Below are 27,835 nucleotides of genomic sequence, written 5' to 3'. Positions count from 1 at the left end.
CCTCATTTTTTCGGGGATAACAACTTTATTAAGATATAATTGCATACCATACAATTCACCTATTTAAAGTGCACAATTAATGGGGCGCCTGGGTGGCTCAGTCGGTTGAGCATCCGACTTCGGCTCAGGTCATGATCTCACAGTCTGTGGGTTCGAGCCCCGCGTCGGGCTCTGTACTGACAGCTCAGAACCTGGAGCCTGCTTCTGATTCTGTGTCTCCCTCTCTCTCTGCCCCTCCCCTGTTCATGCTGTCTCTCTCTGTCTCAAAAATAAATAAACATTAAAAAAAAATTAAAAAAAATAAAGTGCACAATTAAATGGTGTGTAGTATATTCAGAGAGTGTGCAAAAATCACTACTGTCTAATTTTATAACTTCTTCATCACCACAGAAGGACAGCCCATCCCTGTGAACTCCCCAGCACACCCTCTGCTCTTCAGATGCAGGGAACCACTAAACTACACCCATCTATTGTAGATTTCGCTTCTTCTGAACATCTCATGTAAACGAAATCATACAACATTTAGTTCTTTGTGACTGGCTTCTGTCAGTTAGTGTAACGTCTCCAAGCTTCATCCATGTGGTAGGATGTGTCCTACTTCATTTCTTTTTTAACTTAAATTCAAGTTAGTTAACAAACAGTGTAGTCTTGACTTCAGGAGTAGAACCTAGTGGTTCATCTCTTACATATGACACCCAGTGCTCATCCAGAAAAGTGCCCTCCTTAATGCCCATCACCCATTTAACCCACCCCCTCACCCACCTCCCCTCCAGCAACCCTCAGTTTGTTCTCTGTACTTAAGAGTCTCTTATGGTTGTCTTCCCTCTCTGTTTTTATCTTATTTTTCCTTCCCTTTCCCTATGTTCCACTGTTGAGTTTCTCAGATTCCACATAGGAGTGACATCATATGATATTTATCTTTCTCTGACTGACTTATTTCGCTTAGCATAATACCCTCTAGTTCCATCCACGTTGTTGCAAATGGCAAGATCTCATTCTTTTTCATCGCCCAGTAGTATTCCATTGTGTGTATGTATATGTACATATATATATGTATATATACATATATATGTATGTATGTGTACATGTATATACATATACATATATATGTATGTGCATATGTGTATACATACACATACATATGTATATACACATATATGTATATACATATGTATGTGTATGTATATTTACATGTATGTATGTATATATGCATATACATATATATGTGTATGTGTGTATATATACATATATGTGTATATATATGTATACATATATATGTATATATACATATATGTATATATATGTATACATATATATGTGTATATATGTATATATACACATATATATATATATATACCACATCTTCTTTATTTGTCCCCTATATGTAATGTGTCATTTTTCTCTGGATGCTTTTAAGATTTTCTCTTTGTATTGACTCTGATTGGGTTTCTATGGGCTTCTTGGATTATAAATTTACCAAATTTGTGAAGTCTTCAGCTACTATTTCTCTGAAAAAATATGTTCTGCTCCTTTGTCTGTTTTCTTCATGAGATTCTAATTATGTGCATTATCTCACAGATATCTAAGGCTCTGTTCATGTTTCTCTAATCATTTCCCCCATTTTTCAGAATGGATAATTTTAACTGCTGTATCTCTAAGTTTACTGATTCTTTCTTTTATCATCTCCAATCTGCTCATCTACTAAATATTTTATTTCAGTTATTATACTTTGCAGCCTCATTATTTTCATCTGGTCTTATTGTTATTATTTTTCACTCATGTGCTAGGATTCCCTATCCATTCTTTCACTAGGACATTTTCTTTAAGCCTATATACATTAAAAAAATTTTATGTTAGAGAGCCAGCACTGGCAGGGGAGAGAGGCAGAGAGAGAGAAAAAGAGAAAGAGAGAGAGACAGAACCTTAAGCAGGCTTTATGCTCAGTGCGTAGCAGGACATGAGACTCGATCCCACACCCGGGGTCATGACCTGAGGCAAAATCAAGAGTTGGATGCTTAACTGACTTAGCCACTCAGGCACTTCTAGCCTATGTACATATTAGTAATAGCTGCTTTGAAGTCTTCATCTACTCTCTGGACTCACTCTGGGTCAGTTTGTCATCTAACTTTTTTTTTTTTAATCAGTTAGATGTTTCTGTTTCTTTTCATGTCTTGTTATTTTGGTTGAAACTGGACATTTAAGATAATAAGCTGTAGCAGCTCTGGATTCTGTTATGTTCTTATGAGAATTTGCTGGGCTCTTTTGTTGTTGTTGTAGTGTAAAAGATTCTTTCTTGTCTGGACACAAACTGTAAACTGTCTTAGCTATGGTTTCAGCAGCTGCTATCTTTGCTCAGGTTTTAAGCTTCCATGGCTGACTTTTTAAAAATGTTATTTAATGTTTATTTATTTTTGAGAGAGGGAGAGGAACAGAGTGTGAGCTAGGGAGGGACAGAGAGAGAGGGAGACACAGAATCTGAAGCAGGCTCCAGGCTCTGAGCTGTCAGCACAGAGCCCGACGTGGGGCTTGAACCCATGAACCGTGAGATCGTGACCTGGGCCGAAGTTGGATGCTTAACTGACTAAGCCACCCAGATTCCCCAGGGCTGATTATTTTAACAAGGACTTCATGAGTCTCCTCTGCACTTGTCTTGCCCCAGGGCGCAAGAAGAGTTTATATTTAACTCTTAGCTCACCACTCTTGCAGTTCCCTTGTTCATGGGATTTTCCTTTTCAATTTCCCAGTTCTCTTTTAACACCAAGTTCTGTCCTCTGACCCATCAAGCCAGTAATGCCCCAGTTTTGTGCTACCTGAGCGTGGTTGCATGGTATTCCACTTTATGGCTATACTGTTTGACATCCCTATTAAGATTTTAGTTATTTCCAATCTCTACTATTACAAGTAATGCCAAAAAATATCCTTGGATATATTTTATTTCACACATATGTGAGTATAATGTAGGAGAATTCCTAACAGTGAAATTGCTGAGTAAAAGGTATATGCATTAGATGCTCTTGTTTAATTTCATTTTTAAAGATAAGGTTGAATATGCAAAATAAGTATGGCCACGAACATTGTAAAACACTGTGTTCTGATGTCTTCTTTATTCAAGTTCAGTGATCGACTTTACTGGTTGATTGAAATTCCCAGAGAAAACATTACGAAAAATACAGGTAAGAGTGATCTGAATCAATTCTTTTACTCATGGGTCTGGATTGCCAAATTTAGCAAATAAAAAATTATTTATTGTATTAAAAATTATTTGCTATTCCATATGATGTCTCATGTAGTATTTCAGACATACTTACTAAAAATCATTGTACTTTATCTAAAATTAAAATTTAACCTGGGTTCCTGTATTTTATCTGGCAATTCTATTATAGATAGATTGGTTTGACACACATAACATTTATATTGTTCTTCATTTAAATAAATTCATTTTCTAGAACTCAAAAACTATAGCATCAAGAAATTCATGTGCCAATAGGTTACCTGAAAATAGACTGCAATATGTAATGAATTATTCACTATGGAGTCTTCTATTAAATGTTACATGGCAGCATAAATAGCTTTATATCCTACTGCAAATACTCAGATGGAAAAGGAGGAAAGTATCTTGAGCTGGTAGACTGAGCTAGTAGATCTTGAGGCATGAGATACATTTAATGAGATAGATTAAAAATGATGGAGGGTAAATTGTTTTAATATGGCAGGGGAAAGAAGCAGAAACCAACTTGGCTTCACTGAAGGAAAAATAAGACATTTGTTTTTGTCATGGAACCAAATAAAAATGCAACCAGGTTACAGGAAGGAATTAGTACTAATAAATGGACAGTCATCAAGACCCCATAGACTGCTTTCCTCCTATTTCTCTTTTCTATATTTTCTGTAAATCTACATTTGTTTCTCTCTCTCTGTCTCTGTGCAGACTATCTTCCTAAACATGCCTCATTGCTAGTCAATTTTTTAAGTATATATTTCTTAGGGACCAACCCAATTCCAAATTCCCAGAGGAGTATCTTTAATCAACAAGTGTTGTTCCAGCATCCACCTATGTATCAATCAAATAGTCATGAGGGACCAGGACAATGGGAATCCTATAGACCAACCCCTTTAGGTACAGGAGTAATTAAAGGACATATGAAATTGTGTGTCCTTCAGGGTAAAAGTGAGAGTTCATTAGATAAATGATAGAAAAGATTCCAAATAGGGAAGTGTCAAAGCAAAAGTCTGTAAAAGAAGTCCCAGTGCTGTAATATCTGATATGGTTCATATTGGCATTTTTATCCTTTATTCATCTCAATTTTTTCCAAATTAATCTATTGAAAGCTTGGTGGGTTTTTTTGTTTTTCAAGGAATTCATCCAGGATATCATACTTTCTTTCTATACTCTCATCAGTATAAGGATGGATCATTCTAGCTCCTTGGCATAATATTGATACTACTTTGAGAACTGAAAAAGTGAAGATCACTCGTTATTTTTGCTTCTTCTATTTACAAACTTTAGTTTCAGAAATGCAGTGATTCTAGGGTGACCCAGAGAGGAACAAAGGCAAGCTGAGAGCTTGAGTATTTTATGGAAAGACACCAAATGAGCTCTGCCACAACTCCCAGGACCGAGTAAAAGAAATATATTTGAGTGCATAATTTAATAGGAGAGGATGGTCTAATTAGTAATATGCTAGAAATTGGGGGAAAAAAGTATTCAGGGGAAAGGAGATCATACTTTCTCATTCATTTTTTTCTTCCTTAATCATATCTTATTTCCTGTCCTGCCATGAATTGGAGTATTATGTAAACATAACATCTTGGGAAGGGTAGTTGAGGTCACATCAACCACCAAGGTAGCAAAATAGTCATCATAGTAATGGTGGAGCTAGCAGGTAACATTGACTGAATCCTTGTATTTCATCACTACTGTAAACACTCTACTTATATTAACTCATTTATCCCTATATGGTAGGTCCCGTTATGATGTCCATTTTCAAATGATTTAACTGAGGCCCATGGAGCCGTAGGGAGATGTAGTGATAGCTAGAGAGTGCTGGAGGCAGCCTGAAGTTTGAACAGCGTATAACTATTGAAAGTCAAAAGAGTTGCTCTTTGATTTACACTTCATAATTTGTCCATTTTTTCCCTTTGAAAATGAGGTATAATTTACATTCAGTAATATGTACCCTCTTTAGCGTCCAGGTCTAGAAGTTTACACAAATGTATACAGTTGTGTAATCACTACAGTCAAGATGCAGAACTGATCCATGACCCAGTAAAATTACCCCACCTGTAGTCGACCTCTCCCTGCTGCCCAAGCCCCAGCAACCACAGATCTGTTTACCCTTCCTATCATTTTGCCTATTCTAGAGTCGTATAAATGGAATCACAGAATACGTAGCCTTTTGAATCTGGCTTCCTTCACTTAGCGTAATTCATTTGAGATTCATCTGTGTTGCAATTTCTTCAAATTTCCTTACTGGATAGGATTCCATTGTATGGATGTACCATAGTTAATTTTATTGAAGGGCATTTGTATTTTTCCAGTTTGGGGCAATTTTGGGAAGAGCTGCTACAAGCATTCTCATACAAGTTCTCTTATGAACATAAACTTTTATTGCACTTAGCTAATATCGACTAGTAGGATCACCGTGTTATGTGGCAAATGTAAGTTGAACTTTATAAGAAATTGTCAAACTGTTTTCCAAAGTAGCTGTATCATTTTTCATTCTCACCAGCAGGTTATCTGACTCCATATATAAGAGCGCGTGTGTGTGTATAATTTTATCCATTCTAATAGGTGTGTAGTGGCATTTAATAATAGTTTTAATTTGCATTTCCCTAATAATAATGACATTGAACATTTTTTGTGCTTATATTGCCATTTGAATTACCTATGCAGATCTTTTGCAAGTTTGTTGTAGATTTTGGATACAAATCCCTTACCAGATATATGACTTACAAATACTTTTTCCCAGGCTGTGGCTTATATTTTTCATCTCTTAAGAATATCTCTCAGGTCACCTGGGTGGCTCAGTTGGTTGAACATCCAACTTGATTTTGTCTTAGGTTGTGATCCTAGGATCATGGGATACAGCCCCACATCGGGCTCCCCACTGAGTATAGAGCCTGCTTGAGATTCTCTCTCTCTCTCTCTCTCTCTCTCTCTCTCTCTCTCTCTGCCCTTCTCTCCCCCACTCATGCTCACTCACTCTCTCGCTCAAATATATATATATATATATATATATATATATATATATATATACACACAAACATATATATACACACACATATATATATACACACACATATATATATATACACACATACATATATGTATCTTTAAGATATGTATATATACATATCTTTAAGATATATTAAATATCAGAGTTTTTAATTTTGGTGAAGTCTAATTTATCAGTTTTTTATTTTATGGATTGCACTTTTGGCATCACAGCTAAGTCAAATTCACAAAGATGTTCTCCTGTGTTTACTTCTAGAGTTTTGTGGTTCCAGGTTTTGTATTGAGGTCTATGACTCAATTTGAGCTAATTTTTGTATGTTATATGGACTGAGGTTAATGGTGGGGGAATATGGATATCCAGTTATTCCGGCACCACTGTTGTAAAAACTCTTTGTCTCCATTGTATTACTATTTCTGGGTTCCCTGTCTTTTCACAAATACCAATTGTCTCGATTACTTCAGCTTTATAAATAATAAGCTTATAATAAGTAATATTAATCCTTCAACTTTGATCTTCTTTTTCAAAATTGTTTTGGTTAGTATACTTCTTTTATCTTTATAAATTTTAGAATAAACTTATTTAGTTCTATTTGAAAACTCCTGTGGTTTTAAAATGTTGGATAGCATTAAATCTATAGAGAGAATTGACATCTTACCAGTGGACACTGTATACCTCTCCATTTATTTATATCCTCTTTGAACTACTTCATCAGGGCTTTGTGGTTTTCAGCATAGAGATCTTACACATTAAAAAAATTATAACTAAATATTTCATGGCTTTGGTATAGTATAAGTGGTTATTTTTATTTTATTTTATTTATTTTATTTTATTATTTTTTAAATATGAAATTTATTGTCAAATTGGTTTCCATACAACACCCAGTGCTCATCCCAACAGGTGCCCTCCTCAATGCCCATCACCCCAAGGGGTTATTGTTAATATTTGAATTTCCAGCTGTTGACTGCTGCTATGTAGAAATATGATTGATTTTGTAGACTGACCAAGTGCCTTGCAATCTTGTTAAAGTCACTTATTGGATCAAGTAGCCTTTTGTATATTCTTTGATTTTTCTATGTGGAAAAACAGATATAATTTTATTTCTTCCTTTCCAATATGTATTCATTTTATTTCTTTTTCTTTCCTTATTGTAAAGGCAGGACCTCCAGGACCATGTTGAATAAGAATAGTAAAAGGACATCTAGGCATCGTTTCCAACTTTAGGAGGGAAACATTCAATATCTCAACATTATGTATTATGTTAGGTATTTTGTAGATACCCTTTATCATGTTAAGGAAGTTCTCTTCTTTATTTGCTGCGTTTTTGTGGTGAATTGGTGTTGCGTTTTGTTAATGCTCTTCTGCATCTGTTGAGAAAATAAAGATTTTCTTGTTTAGTATGTTGATATGATAGATTTCCTTGATTCATTTTTGAATTTTGCACTAGCCTTGTAATCCTAGGATAAACAACTCTTGGTCATGATGTATTATCCTTTTTATATATTGTTGGACTCATTTGGCTAGTAGGTTCTTGTGGTTATCAGTCTAGAGTTTTATTTTCTCCTAATGTCTTCATCTCCATTTGGTATCCAATAAAGCTATCACTATACAATGAATTGCTTTGTTGTTGTGGATGCTGCTGATGAACGCCAGGGTGGTGCTCAACTTTAAGTGAAAAAGGACAGACAATGCAAGGCTTTGGGGAAGAGTCCGGGTAGCCCAGCACAGCTGGTAACATTCAGGAGTTCTTATGGAGCCTCAGATGCTTTAGAGTCTTTATCACCCTGGGGAATGTCTTCATGAGGCCCTACAGGATCAAGCTTTTTGGCTCTTGAGCCCCAGATACGGAACTAGAAACACACCTGCCCAGATGCTGTGTCTCCATCCCTCCATTCCTGATGACTTCAAGAATGTTTTTGACTGGGAAACCAGTGACCTTCCCAGAAAGCCCAAGCTCATGGTGGGTTGGAAAATATTTGCCAAGAGGCACAAGGCTTCCTAGCCACATTATTCTTCTTTCAAAGATATTTTCACTTTGGTCTCTGAATTAAAATGCTTTCTACTTAAGGATTTTCAGAAGGCTTAACTAAGGGGCTGTGATACCATTGCATTCCCCATAGATAAAAGAACCTGTCTAAATCATTTTATTGCATTGGAAGTCAAGCTTTCACTAGAAACCTGTTTCTGGATATTTCTTGGTTTATTTTATTTTATTTTTTTTCTTGGTTTATTTTTAATAGTTGCCCTTTTGGTTCAAATTATACAGATTTTTAAAAATCCTTTTTATCCAGGAATCTGGGCAGAAAGGTTGGCTTTTAAGTTTTGATGCATGCTCTTTATTGGACATCGTTTATGAATAGTGAACAGGTTCATTGTTGCTGGGTCAGACAGCAGTGCTGGGACCAGCAAGGGGCCCTGTGTCCAAATCCCCCCACCCCTCCCTCTCCGGATGGGCTCTGCTTGGCAACTTGGTGCAGCTGAGGTCATCTCCTGGACTTTAAGGGTGAAGATTCCCATGGAAACAGATGTAGAACAGTCAAGTCAGCAGGGGCAGGTGAGATTGCCAAGAAATTCCACCTGGTCTTGAAGCCCTCTGTTATGTTAAATAAAGTAACTTTGGGGGCTATTGGTTGTAAAATTACCACAGCAATGGTGATACTATAACCAAGTTCTGAAAGCTTGGGTTTCTGGGTCTGCTTTTCAAGAGGGTGACTTCAAGGTTGAAAAAACACGCGCCTCATTCTAGAAACACGGCACTTTGCATAGAAGTTTCTTTGAAAGGGAGTCCTGGTTTAATTGCCAAAATGAAATGCAGGTGGTCACTGCCTGAAATCCCACAGTGCTGTGTGTTTGTTTGTTGGGGTTTTTGAAATCTCGGCCTGCAGGTAAACCTGATGGGAAGCAAAAGTAAGTACATAGGCTGTTAGAACTCAATAACACTGAACATAAAGCTGACTTCTAAGAACAGAGATAAACAAATACATACACACATAAAATGAGGAAGAGTCTCTCCTATATTATGGAAGGAATTTTGTAGTACTGATATTCTCTTTTCATTAAATGTTTGGTGAGCTTCTCCAGGCCAGTGAAGATATCCGGGTCTGGAGTTTTCTTTGTGAGAAAGCTTTTAACCACAAATTCAGTTTCCTTAATAGATGTGGGAACATTCGCATCTTCTAGCTTTTCTCAAGTGTGTTTTGGCAGTTTGCATCTTTGTAGGAACTTTTCCGTTTCATCTACATTTTTGAATTTATGACACAGCGAGTAGAACAGACAGTCCCCAGTGAGGTTCCCTGTTTCACCTCTAATATGAGTTATTTGCACCTTTTTTTCTTCTTGATTAATCTGGCAGTTTCCTCAATTTTATAGACCCTTGCAAATAAACATCTTTTGATTTCACTGATTAAGAATATTAGTTTTTGGGGGGTTTTGTTTTGTTTGATTTTTTTGGCCTTCATTTCATTGAACCTCACTCTTTATCTTATTCTTCTATTTGCTTTTGGTTTAATTTGCCCCCTTTTCCCTAGTTTCTTAATTTGGGAACCTTTAGATTAGGGGTCGGCAAACTACACTTTTGGCCCGCAGCCTGTGTTTGTACACAGAGTTTTATTGGTACACAGCCATGTTCATCAATTTATGTGTTTGCTGGGGCTGCTTTTGTATTACTGTGGCAGAATTAGTGTTGTGACAGAGACCATATGGCCCACAAAGCCCAAAATATTTACTATTTGAGTCTGTATAAGGCCTTTACTGTCTTTCAACCCGAGCTTCAGATCATTGATTTGAGGTATTTCTTTTATCCAATATAAATCTTTTACTGCTATATATTTCTCTCTAGCACTGCTTTCGCTGCGTCTCGTAAATTTCGATGTGGTGTGTTTTCATTTTCTCTCAGTTAGAAATACTTTCTCATTTGCCCTCCTGCTTTCTCTTTGACCTGTGATTATTAGAAGTACATTGTAAGATGTCCAGATACTTGGAGATTTTCCAGATATCTTTCTGTTATCTATTTTTTCCAGATTAATTCTGTGTTCTGAGAACATATTTCATATGATAATTTGTTAAGATGTCCGGTATGGCTCGTTTGGGGAATCTTGCATGCACACGTGAAAAAAATCTTCTGCTATTCTCAGCTGGAATGCTCTATAAATGTTGGTTAGGTCAGTTGGTTTGATAGCATTCGGCTTTTCTATATTCGTACTGATTTTTGTCAGTTACTGAGAGAGGAGTTTTGAAATATCCAGGTATAATTGTGGATTTTTGGATTTCTTTTTTCAGTTTTATCAGCCTTTTATTCATGTACTTTGAAGCGCTTGTTAAGCATGTACACACTTGGAGTTGTTGCAGCTTTTTAGTGAATTGATCCCTTTATCATATGCATTGCTGCTCTTTATTCCTGATATTACCTTGATCTGAAATCGTCTTTGTCAGGTATTGATACAGCCACTACAGCTGTCTGTGAATTAATATTTGCATAATGTATCTTTCTTTTTTTCATTCTCTTGCCTGTTTTTCCCAAGGCAACCATTAGAACACATTGGCCAACAGAATGAAAGCGCACAAATGAATTTTAAAATAAAATCAAGGCGTCAGTAAGTAAGATCAAACACAAAAGTACTGATGCCTGCCACCGAGAATCCAATCAGATGGAGGAAGGCAGAAATTTAAATCAGAGAGCAGAGCATGTGAGGAGGGAATTAACCATGGCACAACAAGAGAGGATGAAAAATTGCTCAGGTTACTAGTGTAATGGAGGAACTGGAGCTGTAGGAAGGACTCCATGGAAAACAACCAGCTAGTCTAGCAAAAGTAAACATTCAAGCACTGGAATAGCTATGGTGCTATCCCATAGCTATCCCATAGTGATGGGATACCATCCCCTTGGTCACTTATCTAGTGGACACATCTTCTTTACCCAAAGTAACTAGGGTTTTAACAGCCAGATATCCCTCTTTTCTATAACTCTTAATGCAGTTCTACTGTTGTTCTCACTGAATTCTTGAATAGCGTGTGAGACCCATGCGAGGGCACATCAACCACTTGACTAGGTTTGTGTGGAGCTTTGTCATTGAACCTCTTCAACTTCCAGTTCTGGACCTACCAGCTAGCCCTGCATTGCATGGCTTCTTGGCTGTTTCATATACATCTTTCACTACATTAACCACATTGCAGGTGGGATTATTTGCTGTGTGTTTAGGATGAGCGGGATTAGTATTACCACCAGAAGTGTGTGCTGGTTAATAAACATGTGGGAAGAGATGCAGTTGCTATAAATCCAACCTAATTTGATTTATAATAGATAATAATTGGATGTTACTGTTAATAAAGAATTCAATCCAGAGGCGCTTGGGTGGCTCAATCGGTTAAGCATCCAACTTCCGCTCAGGTCATGATCTTGCAGTTCCTGAGTTCCAGCCCCATGCAGGGCTCTGTGCTGACAGCTCAGAGGCTGGAGCCTGCTTCCAATTCTAGGTCTTCCTTTTTCTCTGCCTCTCCTCTGCTCTTGTTCTGCCCCTCTCTCTCTCTCTCTCTGCCTCTCTCTCTGTCTCTGTCTCTCTCAAAAATAAATAAACATTTACAAAAAAATTTTTTAAAAAGAATTAAATCCACACTTTTCCTTATATTCAATCACTCCATGTGCCATTATAGGAACCATACCATTTCTGTCTTTAGTCAGAACTTGTAAAGAGTTATCCAAGACGTGTGGATCCCCAGGGCTCTTCATATTTTAAAAGTCAAAGATGGTTATGTACATACCAACTCTGAACCAGTCCCACGGAGGGCCAGTTAAGTCATACATCCAGAGATTGACTTCTCTGGGTCAGCCAGTCACGTGGGAAGCTCCTTTTGTAGAAACATACATGATGTTTTCTCACACCATTATCTTTCTCAAAGTTCAGGAATTGCTTGATGGAAAATAGTGACAGCAAGAAGCACAAATATCATCTGATCTATTTGGGCACACTAGCTACTTCAGCAGCCACTGCACAGACCCAACTAGATGCCTGGGTGTACATGAAAACCCATTCAGCTGTCATTTGGGTCAGGCATGTTTTTCACAAGTGCACCCTGGTTTTAGCCTCAGCCTTGGCCCATGTCACAAGAGCTCCCAGGCTGCGTTCACCACCCATGGCTTCCCCATCAATGCTTTTATATTTATATTTTTATATATACTTTTATATTTAAAGTGGATTTCTTATAGATAGCATATTCAGTCTTGATTTTTACATCTTGTCTGGAAATCTTTTGACTGGTATTTTTAGATCATTTACGTTTAATGTAATTGTTGATATGGTTGTTTTGAAATTTATCATCAGGGTATTTTCTATTCCTTCTCTTCTGTTTTCTTTTTTCTCTCATGAACCAGTAAATTTTAATATTAGTTACTTAATAGTTAATTTAATAACTAATATTTAATATTAGTTATTAATTTCATCCACTACAACAGAATCATAAGCCCTGTCCCCAGCTAAATCTGCCCCTACCACCCCCCTTTAAAAGATAAGCCCCTGGGATCTGGGCCCCAGTGGGGTAAGTGTCCCTCATGTGAGAGAAGTTGTAATTCTGAAGAAAATGACCACCAGAGTAGGAAGAGCTTTTAGCCCAAAGGGAAGCCAGAGGGCACAAGTCCAGCCACCCTCAGGGACCAGGAGCCTGTCCCAGGCAGACAGAAATTTTTGCATGGGATGAGGCTCTGTGCTGAGCCTGAGGTACTGGTGAATGGACTTGCCTGTGAGAACAGAAACTCAATAGTGAAAGCCACAGGGGGAAGAAGTGGCCGGCATTCGTGTGGCCAGTGTGTGACTCTGTCCCTCCCCCACAGGAGGAGGGGGCGGGTGTCTGTGGTGGCCAGACCCTGAGCTCGTGAGTGGATCCGCAGCCAGGAAGGGAACCAAGAAAGGGCCAGTGGGCAGGAAAGGGGGAAACAGGATGTGCAGACCACTAGCCGGGGGAAAGTACACTGTGTGAGGCAGAAAGTTCCATCCCTGCCCCTCCACACTCCCTCCACGCTGACAGTGTGGAGCCTGATGTGGGGCTCAGACCCATGAACCATGAGATCATGACCTGAGCCAAAGTCAGACATTTAATTGACTGAGCCACCCAGATACCCCTCTTCTGTTTTACTTTTCTTTCTCTGTCTTCATTTATATTAATTATGTTTTATTCTATTTATCTCTACTATTGGCTTATTATTTATACCTTAAATTATTTTTTTGTGTGTTGGCCCTAGGGGTTACACCATATATATATATATATATATATATATATATATATATATATATTCTTTATGTGTATATATGTGTATATATATGTATATATGTATACATATGTATATATGTATATATATGTGTATATATATGTATATATGTGTGTATATATATACACACATATATACATATATATATAAAGTTTATTTTGAGAAAGAGCGAATTGGGGAGGGAAAGAGAGAAAGGGGGAGAGAGAGAATCCCAAGCAGGCTCAGCACTGTCTGTGCAGAGCCCGACGCAGGGCTCAAACCCACAAATTGTGAGGTCATGACCTGAGCCAAAGTTGGATGCTTAACCAACCGAGCCACCCAGGTGCCCCTACACTATATATTTTAATTAATCATGGTCTGCTTTAAAATAATAGTATACCACTTCACATGAAGTGTCATCATTTGCTTTTTACCAAGCCACAACAGCTCTTATAGAAAAATTATGATCTAAAATATTATCTGGATTTATGGTTGTGGTAGTAAGACCATTTCATAATTCTTTTTTTTAATTTATTTAATCATCAAAATGTCTGTAGGAAAAGCATGGGAAACCTTATATTTAAATGCAGTCAAAGCGATTGGGAAATGAATAATAATGTTGTTGGTCGTGTGTATATAGCCTTAAATTTCACCAACTTGGCACACACAAAAAATAGCTAATTATTTGCCTTTTGTTTTCAAACAGATATTGCAGCTGTAGAAGAATGGTTAGTAAGGATCACATTACAACACGGATTACATATTTATACTACTGAAGGAACACTATTGGATAATGTCCGAGGTAAATGCCAACAGATAAAAGTAAAATGGCATTCATAATATTCTTTCAACAAATGTTGTAACCTACTATATGCCAGACTCCGTGCTAAGTTCTAGCGATAAAAAAGAGAGAGATGATCATTACCCTTGAGGGGCTCCCACTCTGATGAGGAAAACAAATAATTAAATACACCTCTAATGGTTAATAGAGGTCTGCAAAGAGTGCTATAGAAATATGGAAATATATCTTTTTTCTATAATCATATGGAGGTCATGATAAATAATGGCTTTATAAAGTTAGTTTTTGCACATTCTATGAACATGTTACAAAAGATAGTGTTCATTGCATTTCAGTTTCCTTTATGATGACCATCAGCAAAAATATTTGCTCATTCTTTGTAGGAACATTTACATTTTTTTCATGAAAAATTGGTTCTTTTAAGGTTATGAACACTGAGTGATATAACTGTCTAGGCTTCTCTTTTCCAGTTGTCTGACTTATAGTCCAATTTTTGATCATCCATAGCATTAAATTGTATTTTTTTAAGTCCTCATTCCTGGATCTTATATTTATCTTTACTTTCCTCACCTTCCCTTTTTTTAAAAATTTAAATTGCAGTTATTTAACATACAGTGTAATATTAGTTTCAGGTGCTTTTTACTTTTATTCTTTACTCCCACTCTGATGGTGCTATGTAGAACGCAGAATAAAGATAAATAAATAATACATCTTATGGAAAGTAGTAGCTTTAGGAGAGTGGGTAGCTTTAAGAAAAGTGATGATGTCCCACCCAACCTTATGTCAATTAAAATCTGACCTCTAAGGGTGCCTGGATAACTCAGTGGATTAAGCATCTGACTCTTGATTTTGGCTCAGGTCATGATCTCATGGTTCATGGGTTCAAGCCCCACTTCAGGTTCTGTGATTACAGTGCAGAGCCTTCTTGGGATTCTTTCTCTCTCCCTCTCTCTCTGCCTCTCCCCCCCACCCCAAATAAATAAATAAACATAAAATAAAATAAAATCTGAGCTCTAGAAGTGGAGCCAGCCATCTGTAACTAAAAAAGAAAAAAAGAAAAAAAAATCCCCCCAGGTGATTCTGACGTGCAGAGGATTGAGAACTGGTCTAGAACAAAGGTTGCATGTGTGCAAAAGACAGATCTATTTAATGTAGCATTATTTGTAATAGAAATGAGAAACAACTTAAATGTCCATCAGTAGGGGAAAAGACAGATACCTGTAGAATTTTCTGTTAAAATGAAGGAAATAGACCCATATATATCATCAAGAACAGAACTCAAAAGCATTGAATGAAAATTCAAGTTTCAGAATAGAATAGGAGAACATTTACTCAAAATTTAGAAAACACATAACAATGCTATGTACCATTCATGGGTACATATATATTGTAGTAAAAATGTAAAAACATGGGATTAGAATCCTACACAGCAATTTCATGATAGTGGTTGCATTTGGGGAAAATTTGGAAATGGGGCCACAAAGGGAGCAGAGATATCTTCAATCATTCTATATTCTTTTATTTCTTTAACCAAAATTAAAATACCTGAAAAATGACAAAATGTTGTGCTTTATTATTTTGTCATAGCATCCAGGTTTTTAAAAAATAGTCAATTATTGGGGCGCCTGGGTGGCTCAGTCGGTTAAGCGTCTGACTTTGGCTCAGGTCATGATCTCGTGGTTCTTGAGTTTGGGCCCCGTGTCAGGCTCCGTGCTGACAGTTCAGAGCCTGGAGCCTGCTTCAGATTCCGTGTCTCCCTCTCTCTCTGCCCCTCCCCCACTGACGCTCTGTCTCTCAAAAATAATAAACATTAAAAAAAATTTTTTAATAGTTATTCAATAGTAATTGCAAGCCTTTGAGATGGATATTTTGAAGTCCTGTGCTAGCTACCTTTAAGTACTGAAGTAACAGTCCATAATTATTTCAGTTTTCAAAATATTTTTGAAATCTGAATCACAACACATTGAAATGCACCCAGGTTATTATCTACTTCATTTAAATGTTAGCATATACTTAATTTAGAATGTATAGAGGTAACGTGGTAGCAAAGAGTTCTACAAATGAGTTGTTCTTAAAGGTTCCAGATGCAGAAATGAGATTCATGTGTTTGAGGAACAGAAAGGAGGCCTGTGATGTGGAAGCAGAGTAAACGACAGGCAGAGCGGCTTATAATACGTTTGGAGAGGCCAGCAGGGAGCATGGTAATAAGTGCAGGTGTTATTCTAAGGAAGAGCCTTTGGAGCGTTTGAAGCTGGAGAGTGATACATTCTGACTCATGCTTTCTAAGTGGGTCACCTTGGCTGCTGTGTGAAGACACTCAGAGAAGGATGGCAAAAATGGCATAGAGGAGATTGGTTGACAGCTGTTGCCCTGGTCCACCTGGGAGGTGGTCCGGGGAACATGGGCCGGGGGGTGGAGATGGTGAGAAATAAGAATCTTTAGAATGTGTTTCGGAAGTAGAGCTGGTAGGAGTTCCTTCCTGGTGGATGAGGGATAAGGCAGACAGAGGAATCAGAATGAATCCTAGATTTCTTATTGAGCAATCAAATGGGTGATGGTCTCATTTACTGAAATGCTGGAGACATGGGGAGAAAGCATTGAGAAGGGGCAATTAAGAGTTAAAGTTAGGGTTAGAGTAGGAACTCTTTATTCACTACTAACTCCAATCCACCCCCTAGACCCCTCCACTAACACTGTTCCTAATCACAATCCCTGGTTCCCTTTCATAAGGGTCCCTTTTCTGTCTCCTCCTTGACTTCTCAATAGTAGGCAAGACTTATAACCACTCCCTCATTCTTAAAACATTTAAAATACAGTATCTGACTCTAGGGAGCTTGTACATCGAGGTGTTTTCATTTTGATGTGATCCTGTCCCAGCAACAAGGTCCAGTCTCTCTGTCCTGTAAGATCTGGTTATTAATTGCCTGCACAGACATGCTGTCACCCTGGCGAGTCAGCTGCCATACCCCAAATGCCTTTGAATTTCAGAGTGAATAACATTGGTTTATAAATTCGATCTCTTTCTGGTCTAAGCTACACTGTATCAACCCACATGGAAATCTACCTCCATTTCTTGCTTTTGCAGGAAGTGAAAAATGTATCACTTAAAGTCTTTGGGCTTTGCCGCAGATTTGAGGGAAATGGTAAAGATCTACATTGTAGAAATGTAAACAGCTAAAGAATCAATTATTAAATATCTCCTTATTTTATTTTTTTTAATGTTTTTTTCATTTTTGACAGAGAGAGAGACAGAGCATGAGTGGGGGAGGGGCAGAGAGAGAGGGAGATACAGAATCCGAAGCAGGCTCCAGGCTCTGAGCTGTCAGCACAGAGCCCAACGCAGGGCTTGAACCCACAAACCGCGAGATCATAACCTGAGCCAAAGTCGGACACTCAACCGACTGAGCCACCCAGGCGCCCCTAGATACTTCTTTTTAAAAATCCCTTGGCTGTTTTTGAAATTCAGACAGCAGTATTCTGTCAAATTGCCCTGGCTTGCTTTTTGTACTCCCTTTTCTCATTTTTTCAGAAGAAAAAAAAATTCCCCTATTTTCTTATCATTAAAATTTGACTTCATCCAGCCCCAATGCTTTGCATATCCAAGAATAGCTTGCCAGGTTGAGGGGTGGAACCTGTACCCCTCTCATTGGTTTTTCCTTGTAATCCCAGCCCAGCTTCTGTGTCTCTTCCGGAAATCCCCCAGTGTCTCAGCCCCTAATGATACCTTTCCCCATCTACTGGTATTCTGGATTTATTCCCATTGTTCTATATCTGCTGCCGTTTCTGTGGAGTCGGAGGAAGAGAACAAAAAGTAAATGTGTGGTGTGGGCTTTTGAAGCAGAAGATGTTCTCTATCGTAAGTGTCCTATGACCCAGCAATTCCATTTCTAGGGAGAGATCCTGCGGCCAGTCCTCGTCCCCAAAGGTGACCAAAGCAGGGTCTGCCATCACACACGTTCTTCTGCAGTGTGACTGTGCCAGGCCCCCATGAAGGGCACTTAGCCTTCATTCCTTCTACTCTGGAAAATAAGAATCAACCTTTTTTTTTTTTAGCTGATGAAGGGTGAGGTAATACACCTGCTTTTTGGAAAATGAAATAGGCCCTCTACATAGTGCTTTGAAAATCCTTAAACGGGGCACTTGTGATGAGCACCAGGTGTTGTGTGTAGGTGTTGAATCGCTAAATTCTACACCTGAAACGAATATTACCCTGTTTGTTAACTAATTGGAATTTAAATAAAAACTTGGGGGAAATTAAAAATAAAAAAACCTTTAAAGGAAAGCAGTAACGTCCCTATTCAAGCCTGCAGCCACGATTTATAAACACCTAAATTTGATTTCCACAGAACCTATTCTTCAGGGAGATCTCGGGGCCATAATGACAAAAAATGATATCAGCAAAGTGTATCAGCACGTGATGGATCTCAAAGTGGCAAAATGCCCCTGTGCTAACGATGTAGCGTTACTTGGCTTCATTTTGAATGAAACCTACAACGGTAAGTCCGTTGGCTGTGTTGAAAGTTAGATGTGGGTTTTGTGTTTTATAACAGCAGTGTTTAACTGGCAGTGCAAGTTAGACTCAACGGAGTCAAAACGTTTCCTAAAAATACCTGCGAATTTACTCTTTGTCACTTCCCCTTGTCAACTTGCAAGTGTGATCAACTACTTTTACTCTGTGACTTTTGGTCATGTTCATCGTGACTGTAGTGTCTCTCCTAATTTCACTTACCCCCTGATTTCTATTAATATGTTATTTCCTCTCAGAGGTGACTCCTTGTGTAAAATGGGAATCATGTTCTAAGGCATCATAACATTACTTCATTTATTATGTAGGTGCTTTTAGATTCCTACTGTAGTATTTAAAAGCATCCTACTCTGTTTCAACTTTTTTTTTAATGTTTATTTTTGAGAGAGAGAGAGAGAGAGAGAGAGAGAGAGAGAGAATGAGTGGGGAAGGGGCAGAAGGAGAGGGAGACACAGAATCCGAAGCAGGCTCTGAGCTGTCAGCACAGACCCTGACGTGGGGCTTGAACTCACGAGCTGTGAGATCATGACATGAGCTGAAGTCGGACACTTAACCGACTGAGCCACCCAGGCACCCCATCATTTCAACTTCTAATGTATTATGATAGTTGTTTTTCCTAGATCATCGGTGACCTTCTAGTCCCCAAACCCAATGAATGAAAAGGAAAATAAAAGAATTAAAAGAAACAAAATATTATTACTCACAAATAATATGGGCACCCTAAAATCCAAACTAAAATCCCCGAATCCAACTCACCATCCATGTGGATGACCGACGTAATACTCAACGGCCAGACGTCGTTTCCTCCAATGATCTTCCCCCATCGCACTTCTGTGGCCATACTCTGGACCTCATCATCTCCCCTAATGTTGGTACCTGTGGAGTCTCTACCATGAGCAACTCACACTGTCCACGCCCCCTCCCCTCACGTTCTTACCACCTCTTCTAGTGCTCCCACTCCGGTGCTCCTTCGATTTCACTGAGACTTCGGTGTCTTGTCCCTACCACCTTCTCCACTTCCCAACACCCTTGGTTTTCTCTCTCCCCTCCCCCATAATTTGCATAGCCCACCCTTACAGATCCTTCTGTAGCTTCCCTGCCCTGCTCTGTCTTCCATTCCCCGAGCAGTGCCAACTCCGGTTAAAACCACCTCTAGTCCTGCCCTGAGACAGCGGAATGTTGCTAGAGAAGACGCGGCACGCCAGTCTCCCTTTCGCATTCCACCGACCGCTCTCACTTTAAATTCCCGATCCCAAGTCTCAAGTGGGCCCTCAGCACCACCCAGAAACCCTGTCCCTCTTCGCTGGTATGTTTATTTTCCGATCCCGCCAAGTGGCCTTATCTCACACCTCTTCCCACACCTCAAACCCTCCACGTCACCCCCTTCCCCTTTCCACTCTCAGCTGTGCCTTTATCTAATATTTCATATAGAAAACCAAGATCGACCACAAGGCACTCCTTCGTCGCTGCACCTGCAAACCTGCCGTTCTACCCGCTTTGGTGCTTGTGAGCCTTGCCTTCTCGCCTGTTGCGTTGCGAGAAGCATCTCTGCCCAGACTCCACCTGTCGGAGGCCACCACCCCCAACCCTTGTGTTCTGGATCCCGTTCCCTGCGACCATCTGAAGCACCTTGCTCCTGCTGCCTCTCTGCTGCAAATGCCACCTTTCCCTCTGCATCGTCTGCTCTCTCTCCTCGCTGGATTGGGTCCATTGGCGTACAGACAAACCCTCCTTTGTTTGGGAGCATCCTAGCTGTTTTTCTGTTCTCCTTCAAAGCAAAATTTGGGCAAAGAACTTATTGTAGATGGTGCTCCGTTGTCCCACCTCCCGCTTTGTCTTCATTCCTCTAGAGATGAGTGTTTGGTACCCGCCAGTCTTGTGAAACTTTCTTCCCAAGACCATTCCTGATTTCCATATTGTCAGTTCCAGCCACCCGTTCTTCTTCTTTTTTTTAATGTTTATTTTTTATTTTTACTTTTTTACATTTATTTATTTTTGAGAAACAGAGTGAGACAAAGGGTGAGCGGAGGAGGGGCAGAGAGAGAAGGAGACACAGAATCCGAAGCAGGCTCCAGGCTCTGAGCTGTCAGCACAGAGCCCGACGCCAGGCTCGAACCACAAACCGTGAGATCATGACCCGAGCCAAAGTCAGACGCTCAACTGACTGAGCCACCCAGGTGCCCCAATGTTTGTTTATTTATAAGAGAGAAAGAGAGCACAAGCACAGAGCTTGACACGGGGTTCAAACTCACGAGCCATGAGATCATGGCCTGAGCTGAAGCTGGACACTTAACCAACTGAGCCACCCAGGCGTCTCCAGCCGCCAATTCTTTATCCTCATTCTACTTTCCTTCCCAGCAGCACTGGACACAGCTGGCCACTCTGTCTTCAAAACACTTTATCCTCTTGGCTTTCTCGGTATCGCCTTTGATTGCTTTTATCTGACCACATTGGTCATTCCTTACTTTTCCAGACAGACTCCTCTTCGGTGTGTCCCCTCAAGTAGTTGTCAAACTCAGGGCTTTGTCCTTGACTCTCCTTCCTTAGGGAGCCACGTCTCTCTCTTTGAAAAACTTAACCCAGTCCTATGGTTTAAGTGCCGTCTCCAGGCCAGTGATTCTCAGACCTATATTTCTGGTGCTGAGCGCTCCGTGGAGACCAAACTCCTCTATGCAATTGTCTATAGTTTACATTTCCTCCTGATGTCTACTGAGCATCTCAAATACAGTAACTCTGATCCAGAACTCTTGACTCATCTCCCTCTGAAATCTGTTCTTCTCCAGTATTCCTTATCCCAATTCATGTGGAGTTGCTCCAAGCTAAAGTCTAGAACACATTCTTGACTGCCCTTACTCTCATGACATTCCAGGATGGTGCCATACCCAGTGTGTATCCCCAGTGTGACCGCTTCTTTCCTCTGCTAAAGTCTTAAGTCAATGTTGGTTTTCCACGAGACCAATTCATAGCTTCTTAAGTGGTCTCCCTATTTGTATTCTTGCCCCAGTACAACCCATCTTCCATACAGCCACCAGAGTGGTCTTCTCAAGTATAAACCAAATCACATCACTTCCCTGCCTCAGACATGCAGAGGCTTCCCTTATGGCCAGTAGAATAAAATCCAAACTCTTCACAATGGTCCACATCAGCTTCTGTAACCCTGGAGTACAGTCGTGGTCGTTTGTTATACAGAGTGGCTTTGTAACTTAATTTGAGCCTCAAAGTATTAACCAGAACAAGACATTTGTTTTCCTACTTCCCCTTCTATTGAATATTTCTAAACTTTGCAGGGCCCTGGTCATGTGATATCATACTGGACACCAATGATCATCCCTACTTAGAATATAGGATAGTGTTATCTGTGGAACGAGACTTAGAGCTCAGAATGGCAACACACGTCATTAGCTTTTTCTCTCTCTGGAAAAAGTATATGGTGACAACACTTTCTGCTACATCTTTCCCTACACAGAAAACAGCTGAGAGTGGAAATATACACTTCACCACATGAGTGGTCCTACATTCGTCTTTGGGAAACAGAGCACATGCGTTAGATCATCAACCGTCTTCAGGCTCTCCCACCTCAATAATTATGCCTGTTGACTAGATTTCAGGTTAATATTCCACATTTAAAGCAAAAGACTCTCAACACTCCTAGGTATGGCCAAAGAAAAGTGAGATCAAAGTATTTGCAGTGTGTTCTGTCTTCTTTTACGAGGTTCTCATGAGGCATAAGCAAATACTTTTCTATTTTTTTTTAAAAATCACAAATAGTAACGTAAATCAAACATAGTTTCTTCCTCTTGGAATTTTAACTTCCTTCCTGGAGTTGTAAAACTATTGACTAAGATTGTATTTCTGAACTAGGAATGTACTTATGCTTACAAAAATGCCATCAGGGAAGAAAAAAACCCTCTTCCTCTACTCTCTTATGTCTAGTGAATGAGGGCTGTGAATTAAATTAACAAAGGCAGATTATCAGGAAAAAAAGGCACACATTTTAAATTAATATTTGCATTCACAGGAGCACCTGGGTGGCTCAGTTGGTTAAGCAACCGACTTTGGCTCAGGTCATGATCTCGCGGTTCACAAGTTTGAGCCCCGTGTCGGGGGTCTGTGCTGACAACTCAGAGCCTGGAGCCTGCTTCAGATTCTGTTGTCTCCCTCTCTTTCTTCCCCTCCCCCCTCACACTCTGTCTGTCTCTTTCTCTCTGTCTCTCTCAAAAATAAACATTAAAAAATATTTACATCCACAGAGTTAACTTAAAAGCAGTGAAGCTCAAATAAGTGGTTAAACTTGGGGGCATATATACCGTTTTAACGAAAGAAGGTTGGGCTTCGGGGGATGATAAAGTATGGGGAAGAGACTAGGAAAGATGTGAGGGGATTAATGAAAGAGAAGGGCTGTTCTGGTAAAGTATGTTTATGCAAACTTAGCATCGACTTCTCTTCCATCTCTGGTGAGAAGAGAGCTCCATGCTCTGCTTGTAGCCAGGTAAGGGGAGGGCAGAGGTCTCTTCCTGAATCTGTTGATTCTCAGTTGCCTTCAGCTCAAAGGAATCCTTAACCAGAGTGGCATATTTTGGGGGACATATTCTGATCCCCTTCGATATAAAACAGAATCCTTAAAATTTAAATCAGACAGTTGGCTAAAATCCTATGTTAACCTGAAGTCGCTTCATCTTTCCAATGCTTAGGAAGTGAGATACTAGCTGAGGGGAGGCGAGCTGAGGCAGGGCAGAGATTGGTCTGGAAGGTGGGGCAGAGGTCAGTTCTGGCTGTGGCAGTCTGGGAACCATAGAAGTGGGTTACTCTCTTTGTAACGTTATCTGAACTGAATCTTCCTTTTTTCTCCTGTTAGGTATTTACATAGGCCTCAGTTTTTCTGGATTTTGGAATTACAGTGATACCACGTGGTATAACCTGACAGATACGATCTATTCCCAAGTTGGAGAAGGTAATTCCTCTAATGGTGACTTCATCTTCAGGATCCCATACATAGCAATACTTGATCAGTATGAATGAAATGAAATGTCTGTGCTGAGGAGCTCACCTTTTCCTTCCTTTTTAACCTGGTGTGATTTCTCCCCTTAGAACACACAAAGCTTTCAGTGGTGGATATGGTTTTAACCAATCACTTTTTAGTTATCCTCACCTCTCTGGGTCTTTTTGTAAGTGGAGATCTCCGTTATCCATCATCCTCTGTCTTAACGGTATGTGAATTGCTTTTAAATACGTTCCTAGTTCGGGGCTCCTGGGTGGCTCAGTCGGTTGAGCGTCCGACTTCGGCTCAGATCACGATCTCGCGGTCCGTGAGTTCGAGCCCCGCGTCAGGCTCTAGGCTGATGGCTCGGAGCCTGGAGCCTGCTTCGGATTCTGTGTCTCCTCCTCTCTCTGCCCCTCCCCTGCTCATGCTCTGTCTCTTAATAATAAATAAACGTTAAAAAAAATAAATAAATACATCCCTAGTTCAGAAATACAATCGTAGTCATTAATTTAAAAACTGTAAGAGGAAAATTAAAAATTCCAAGTGGAAGAAACTATGTTTAATTTACTTTACCATTTGTGACTTAAAAAAAAATAATAGAAGAAGTATTTGCTAATGCCTCATGAGAACCTAGTAAAAGAAGATATAATACACTCCAAATACTTTGATCTCACCTTTTATCTACATAAAGTAGACATACTTGATACTTGAGCTATGTGTGGTGTGTCTTAGAATTTAAATGCTTCTTCCTTTTAGAAAATGTAAAAGCAGAATACAATGGCTTTTTCCCTTGCCTCATAGTGTTGACCATATCCTTTGGAAATGGTGCTAATTTTATTGCCACACAAGTTTATGTTTTAAACATGCACATATAGAAGATTATTTATCTATTTATAGCTATGTATGTTCCCCAAATACTTTATGGTAATTTGTACAGCTAAATATAGTATTACAAATGAGCATGAGTCAAAAAGTTAGCACTGGGATTGAGTGGAGGGGCATATACATTTTGGTGAGGATACACAATACATATACCATGAAATTCTCAAACATGTCAATAAACATCTCTCAAAAACTACCACAACAGAAATAAGAGCAGTGATAGAGATTTTGAAACAGTGGAAAAAAAGATGAGAGAGTATAGAAGGGGTGATTGCTTTGGTTGAGAAGCAGGTATTTCTTACATGTGGGGATTATGAATATTCACAGCCTTCCCTCCTTCCTCACCATTTCTGAGGAAGTACCATTTGTTGCTCAAACAACCAACAGATCTGACCTTTTATGTGCTTACCATGGAATTGTTGGAGACTTGAAGAAGCCGGGCACAGTGACTTAACAGTCCAAAACATGGAGGATTGGGCACAGGTTGTACAGTGAGGGCTGGCCCTGGGTGAGGCAGGAGAAACAGGGGACCATGGAGAAAATAATATGTTAAGGGATTTCCTAATCCCAGTGGGTGGCAGATTTAGTACCTTTCTGTACCCTTCTAAACTCTTCCGTTTAAATCATTACGTGATTTAAAAAACAAAAACAGGGGCGCCTGGGTGGCGCAGTCGGTTAAGCGTCCGACTTCAGCTCAGGTCACGATCTTGCGGTCCGTGAGTTCGAGCCCCGCGTCGGGCTCTGGGCTGATGGCTCAGAGCCTGGAGCCTGCTTCTGATTCTGTGTCTCCTTCTCTCTCTGCCCCTCCCCCATTCATGCTCTGTCTCTGTCTCAAAAATAAATAAACGTTAAAAAAAAAAATTAAAAACAAAAACAAAAAAAACTCAGATCCTTTCTGTAATTAAGTCCAAGTACAAATAAATCAATAAAACAGTGAAACAAAGCAAAGACCAGAGAGGAAATCTCCAGGATATTATTTAAACTATGTTAGAGGCTGGTTTTAATGGGTGACACTCCTAACTGCTGGGATACAAAAGCATCATTTCCTTTAGTATAATTCAAATTGCTGTGTTTTGTTATGCCTCCTGATATGCAAGCAAAAATTAAAGTGTTGTCCTTGTGTTTTTTTTTTTCTTGTAGTTTTCAAGGGCAGACTTTTGTGGTTTCGAAAGGGTAAGAAGCTTAAATTTTCCAGGGGTTGGTTAGAAGAGGAGTGTTTCCTTGATGGCCCGAGGGATGAGGCACAAGATTAAGAATTCACAACACAGATCATTCCTGTTACTATGATATTATTTCCAGTTTGAACTTAAAGAAACTTACTTCCAGCAGACATTAAGCAATGACCTCCTTCCCTTTCAAAGGAAGAAGTGTATCTGCTTGTTTCATTGGCCTCCCCTCCCCCACTTCTTCGCATGTTCTCTCCAGAACTGTTGTGGTTGTTCAGGTGTATTCTGCACAAGGGCACCCCCTTGAAAAGAGAGTTGGGGCTGAAATTTGGCTAACACTTTTCTCCCCAGTCCATCTACCCCCCCCCACCCCCTTGTGGGTCTCTGCCTGCCTGGAGAAAGGGGCACCTCCAGTTTTCACAAAAGTGCCATTTAAGCCAGCCACAGCTCCGCTGCTGGCCTGTGAAGGGTGGGGTGGGGAAGGGATTCCATCCGTCTTTTCTCTCCTCTGTTATTACAAAGTCAAGTTTTGTGATTCAAGTAGGTCATTCCCATCAACATAAGCATGCTTGAGTTTGGAGCCCACCACAAAATTATGAGGATTCCTAGCCTATTGCCATGGCCCGTCCCCCTTCCATCCTCATGCAGGCCTGTGGGCACACACCCAGCTGTGCACGCACACACGCATACACACACACACACACACACTCACTTGCTCTCACCACCTAGAAGGAAGGAGCACTTATGTCTCAGGACGCAAATGCAACAGATTCCTGCCACACTAAGTGGAGGAAATGTAAAGCAGAAACCCAGGGAGGCCCGATGGGCAACACTGATGTACATTAGAAAGAACAGGGGGAAGTACCTGCCAAAATAGAATTCCGTACCCGGCACAACTCTGTCACTCAAGAACGAGCCGGAAGGAAAGAAAGTTGCACAGATAAGACATTAGCAGAGCTTACTACCCAGAAACCCCCACGAAGGAGTGGAATACCAGAAACAGTGACAGACCTAAAACGTATGCTCTAAACTCTAACAGAGGAAGGAACTTCATCTGTGAGCTCCACTCTGGGATCCGCGTCCAGCACGGTGCCTGCCACAAAGTAGGCACTTAGTAAATACTTGTTCCAAGAATGGAATTGGCGTAAAAAAAAAATTTACAGTTCCAAATTTTGTGTTTAATACTTGGGCGGAACCAAAACTCCAGATACTACAAGGAGGAAGGGAGATGATTTTCAGCGGATGACCAGCCTATTGTGAGACCGTCGTTTGGTGGGAGAATCAATATGGGGAATCATTTTGGAATTTGATAGAAAAACGTACTCAGTTCAACACAAACCATACAGTTTAAGGGATAATTACCCGAAAAGAAAAGGAAATATGGCCTAAAGCTTCCAACCCACCAGAAGAAGGGAAGAAGATTAAGGACTAATCCATCAGTTCCCACAAAAAGCAAGAAAGGAGGAAAACAGGTGCAAAGATAGAAGAATGGAAAACCAACCATAAAGTGAGATGCTAGAAATCAATCCAAATATGTCAGCTAAAATTGAATCATACAAGAAGCAATAGAATAAAGAGACAGAGGGGACTATACCCTGAGCTCTTTTCCTTACCCCTCGGCTCCCACTAACTTTCATCTCCAGTCCACCTGGCTGTCAACTCAGCAGTATTGGGGATGCTGGACAGCTGGACTCCAAGCCTGAGCTCTGAGGAACCCCTCAAGCTTTGGGGAGCCCCACTGAGGAGGCCTGGCATGTCTTTCCTCTCATGGGTCAGGTGAGAACAAGGCATTTGGCAACTGCAGGCAGACGGCTAGAAGGTGGAGGCTCCTGGAGAGCGCTTGGCTTGCAGAAATCCAGGAGCCCCCAGAGAAGGTTTCAGTCAACCTTGTGAGAGTGGCTGGCCTCCTGGAGAAAAAAAGCCCAGTGGGAAGGCTGTTTTCTCCCTGTGCCTGAGGTGAGCAGGGTGAAGGAGATGGAAGCAGAGAAGCTTCTTTCTGGTTCTGAGGTGAG

The 27,835-nt window shown here is 40.0% G+C and overlaps 1 protein-coding gene across 7 annotated transcripts in view; it reads left to right on the top strand.

Annotated features, from left to right (window-relative positions):
* Positions 1 to 27,835, top strand: part of CATSPERB (cation channel sperm associated auxiliary subunit beta) — a 107,202-nt gene that overhangs the window by 11,174 nt on the left and 68,193 nt on the right. For all 7 annotated transcript variants that reach the window (XM_053224843.1, XM_015086287.3, XM_053224840.1 and 4 more), the window contains 6 exons: positions 3,113 to 3,173; positions 14,177 to 14,272; positions 18,616 to 18,765; positions 23,650 to 23,745; positions 23,883 to 24,001; positions 25,798 to 25,830. In XM_053224843.1, the coding sequence (XP_053080818.1) occupies positions 3,113 to 3,173; positions 14,177 to 14,272; positions 18,616 to 18,765; positions 23,650 to 23,745; positions 23,883 to 24,001; positions 25,798 to 25,830 (555 nt within the window). The remainder of the gene's footprint in view (positions 1 to 3,112; positions 3,174 to 14,176; positions 14,273 to 18,615; positions 18,766 to 23,649; positions 23,746 to 23,882; positions 24,002 to 25,797; positions 25,831 to 27,835) is intronic.

Source organism: Acinonyx jubatus, chromosome B3 (assembly GCF_027475565.1).
Source record: "Acinonyx jubatus isolate Ajub_Pintada_27869175 chromosome B3, VMU_Ajub_asm_v1.0, whole genome shotgun sequence".
Lineage (NCBI taxonomy): Eukaryota > Metazoa > Chordata > Mammalia > Carnivora > Felidae > Acinonyx > Acinonyx jubatus.
Note: the sequence above shows the minus strand (reverse complement) of the source record. Positions and strands in the feature narration are given on the sequence as shown.